Source organism: Otolemur garnettii, unplaced genomic scaffold (genome assembly GCF_000181295.1).
Source record: "Otolemur garnettii isolate 467f Iridium unplaced genomic scaffold, OtoGar3 scaffold00139, whole genome shotgun sequence".
NCBI classification, from domain to species: Eukaryota; Metazoa; Chordata; class Mammalia; order Primates; family Galagidae; genus Otolemur; species Otolemur garnettii.
The window spans coordinates 929,267-932,147 of record NW_003852534.1 but is presented as its reverse complement, the minus strand read 5'-3'; the positions used below and the strand labels follow the sequence as shown (position 1 = coordinate 932,147).

At 47.9% G+C, this 2,881-nt stretch overlaps 1 protein-coding gene across 3 annotated transcripts in view; it reads right to left on the bottom strand.

Moving 5' to 3' along the window:
- The window catches only part of TPO (thyroid peroxidase), a 35,784-nt gene extending 34,852 nt beyond the window's left edge, over positions 1-932 (bottom strand). For all 3 annotated transcript variants that reach the window (XM_003798554.1, XM_003798555.1, XM_012810592.1), the window contains exon 1: positions 839-932. In XM_003798554.1, the coding sequence (XP_003798602.1) occupies positions 839-932 (94 nt within the window). The remainder of the gene's footprint in view (positions 1-838) is intronic.
- Positions 933-2,881: the final 1,949 nt, after the last annotated feature.

The following is a 2,881-nucleotide window of genomic DNA, read 5'->3' as shown; positions in this document are numbered from 1 at the left end:
GTGGCTGGACCTTGGAATGGTCTGACTGGTGGCCATAGGGCAGGGGCTCCCCCAGGGAGCCTCTGAGGGGCTTCAGCACAGCTGTGAAATATCTGGATTCCTGGGATTAGGGACAGTTGGAAAAAGGTGGTTCCCAGCAGAGACAGGCCTGGGTGGATAGCGGATGGGGCAGCAGGGACTGGGGGAGGATGACTATCGTTGGAAGACAGAGGAAGCCTCAAGTTCTGGGGGGCAGGGGGTGACCTGGCACGAGCAAGGTCCAAGTGCTACAGGGCAGCCAGGGTGACACTCAGGTAGGTGACAACTGTCCCAGGGCCAAGAGGGTGTCCATAGGGCTGAAGTTTCTAGGCAAATGCCCCTCACCATTGGCATCTGTGAGACTTTTCTGAGGGTTTGGAATTCAATTAATTTATGTTAGCAAAAGAAAAGCGAAGAGTTTGATACCTGATTATTTTAACCACTGTATCTCCATAGTTTTCTTAATCTGATTTCACACTGTAGCACACTGATTCCAGAAGTTATTTAATAAAAAATGATTTTGTAGGAAAGAAAAATACTCCACAAGAAATATTTTTTAAAAAATATATGAGCAGAGATCAATGGAAATTTTCTATTGTGTAACCACAGGAAAATCAGTTCTCTTTCAGAAAGAACTGTACAGTATCAGTATTTTAATCCTTCTAAACTTAAGAATTACAACTTTTCCTCATGGAGTGTAACAAAACATACACTATAGGGTCTTAATTGACTCCCCAAAACTACCATTATGCTCCTTATTTTTATAATTTTGAAGAAAGAACTTTATGAAGCCAAAAAAACAGATTTATTTGCTACGTACCCCAAAGGAGTTCTTTGTCTCTTAAGATGAAAGTGAAGAAAAGGTGGGCGCCGATTATGACCAGGGTGCCAGCCAGGACTACAACCATTCTCATCCTAAAATGAAACAGAGAGACAGCATGCAGACAGGCAGTGGCAGGGGCCGCAGCAACTGCGCCCCGGCCTCTCCTTAGGTTAGCGAGGTCTCTGTGAGCTGGCCCCCAGCCTCTGCAGTGGCGACTGCTTCTACAAGCTTGGGGTCTGCAGGTCTGAAAGTCCTGGCCACCTTCCAGCTCGGAGCCTCACACCCAAGCCGTGGTGCTGGGCAGGCCTCCAGGGTCCTAATTATTTAAGAACAGATTTTTCATATTTGACAGCTCTCATCACTGAACTATCTCAGTAACAACTTATTTTAATTTATGATAATGTCAAGCAGTGTAAAATCACTGGTAATATTGTTGGGAATAAAAGAAATATATTTCTCCTAATAGTGTATCTGTGTGGCAGAAGATGAATAATATTAGGAATTTAGCCTTTATAAAAGCAATAACTAAATCCCTACATGCCTATTGAATTTCTTATGCTTATAAAATGATTTCAGAATTACAGAAGTAAGACAGAGTAGGAAATACAAAATCAATCATTTCTACTTACAAAATCTTTGTTTTCTTAATCTTAGACCTTCCATAGCTACTGTTGGACCCCTGACTTTGTTGAGCAGGGTGGGGCTACCAAGAACGTTCTGACGGGGGCATGTCCCAGCATCGGTGACCAGAGAAGTGGCCACCCACAGCACAGCGGTCACCAGCCAGTCAGCTTGGCTGAGCAAAGCTCCCTGAGTAATGGCCTTTCTCGGACCACTTTACAGCCCTCAGTGATGGCTTTCTCTGTGAAAACAGAAAAATCAAGAATTTAACATCCTCACCTCCGTTCTCTTCTCAGCCAAGGACTCATGTGTGCACTGCGGGTGCCTTATCTGTGGTGTTGACACTTCTGAACTGAGCACCTCAAGTGCTTCCCAGGGACGCAGCCCCCATATAAACCGACTCCACGCTCTGATGCCCACTCCAGATGTCATGGCGGCCCCGCCCTCTGCAGGAACGGCACGTTTGCAGGACATTGCTGTGTTTGCTCAAGGCTTCTTGAGTGTCCTGACTGTCCAGAAACAAAGCACCACGTCATTTGGGTCCACTTGAGGTCCAGCCTCTGGCCACATGAGTTAGGAAGAAAAGGAAAGAAAATCTGTGTGTGGAGAAGAGAGAAAACAATGGCAACCCACCCCCACGGCAGTTTCCTGCCTCTTCCTGTCCTCAGCACAGCACTGCCTGCCCCGACGACTCCTGCAGGCCTGGGCTGGTTGTCTGCTGTCCCTGAGGCCATGCTGTCCTTACAGCTGTCCCTGAGGCCATGCTGTCCTAACCACTGGAAGCTGAAGGAAATATGCTTTTCCAGCCCCATGGCTGGAGCATGAACAGGATGCAGGATGTGCTCTCAGCCAGCTGCCCACTCCATCCCCTGTGGACTCGGCAAGAGGCAGCACTGAGGCTGAGGGCCGCCAACGAGAAGGCAGCATGCCACACCCTGAAAGGCAGGAGAGGAGCTGGTTCAGAATGTCAGTCTTCACTGGCCACATGTGAGTGTAGAAGTGGAAAAATTAGTGTGAGTTTTCAGTGGTTCCTTCTGGCTATCATGACATCACTAGGAAGGTCTCCATCCCAGGGGTTTATTTGGCTTTGAAGCTCCCCACTCCCTGTGTCAGTCTTTGGGGTTTCGAGTTTATGAGATCCACCTCCCTTGTGTTCCTTCTCTTTTCTCTCCTTAAGTGCTTATTCTAATGTGACTCATGATTCCTCTGGAAATGTGAAACTCAATTCCAGAACATTCTGCACAGATGTCTGAACATGAGCCTGCAGGTTAGAAGGCGTCACGAAGCAGAAGGAGTGAGGGTCAATGTCCAGAGCCCCTGTGAAGGCAGCTCAGGGGACAAGTTATCAGTGGGAGGGTGCAAGGGTCAGCGTCCAGAGCCCCTGTGAAGGCAGCTCAGGGGACAAGTTGGCAGCAGGAG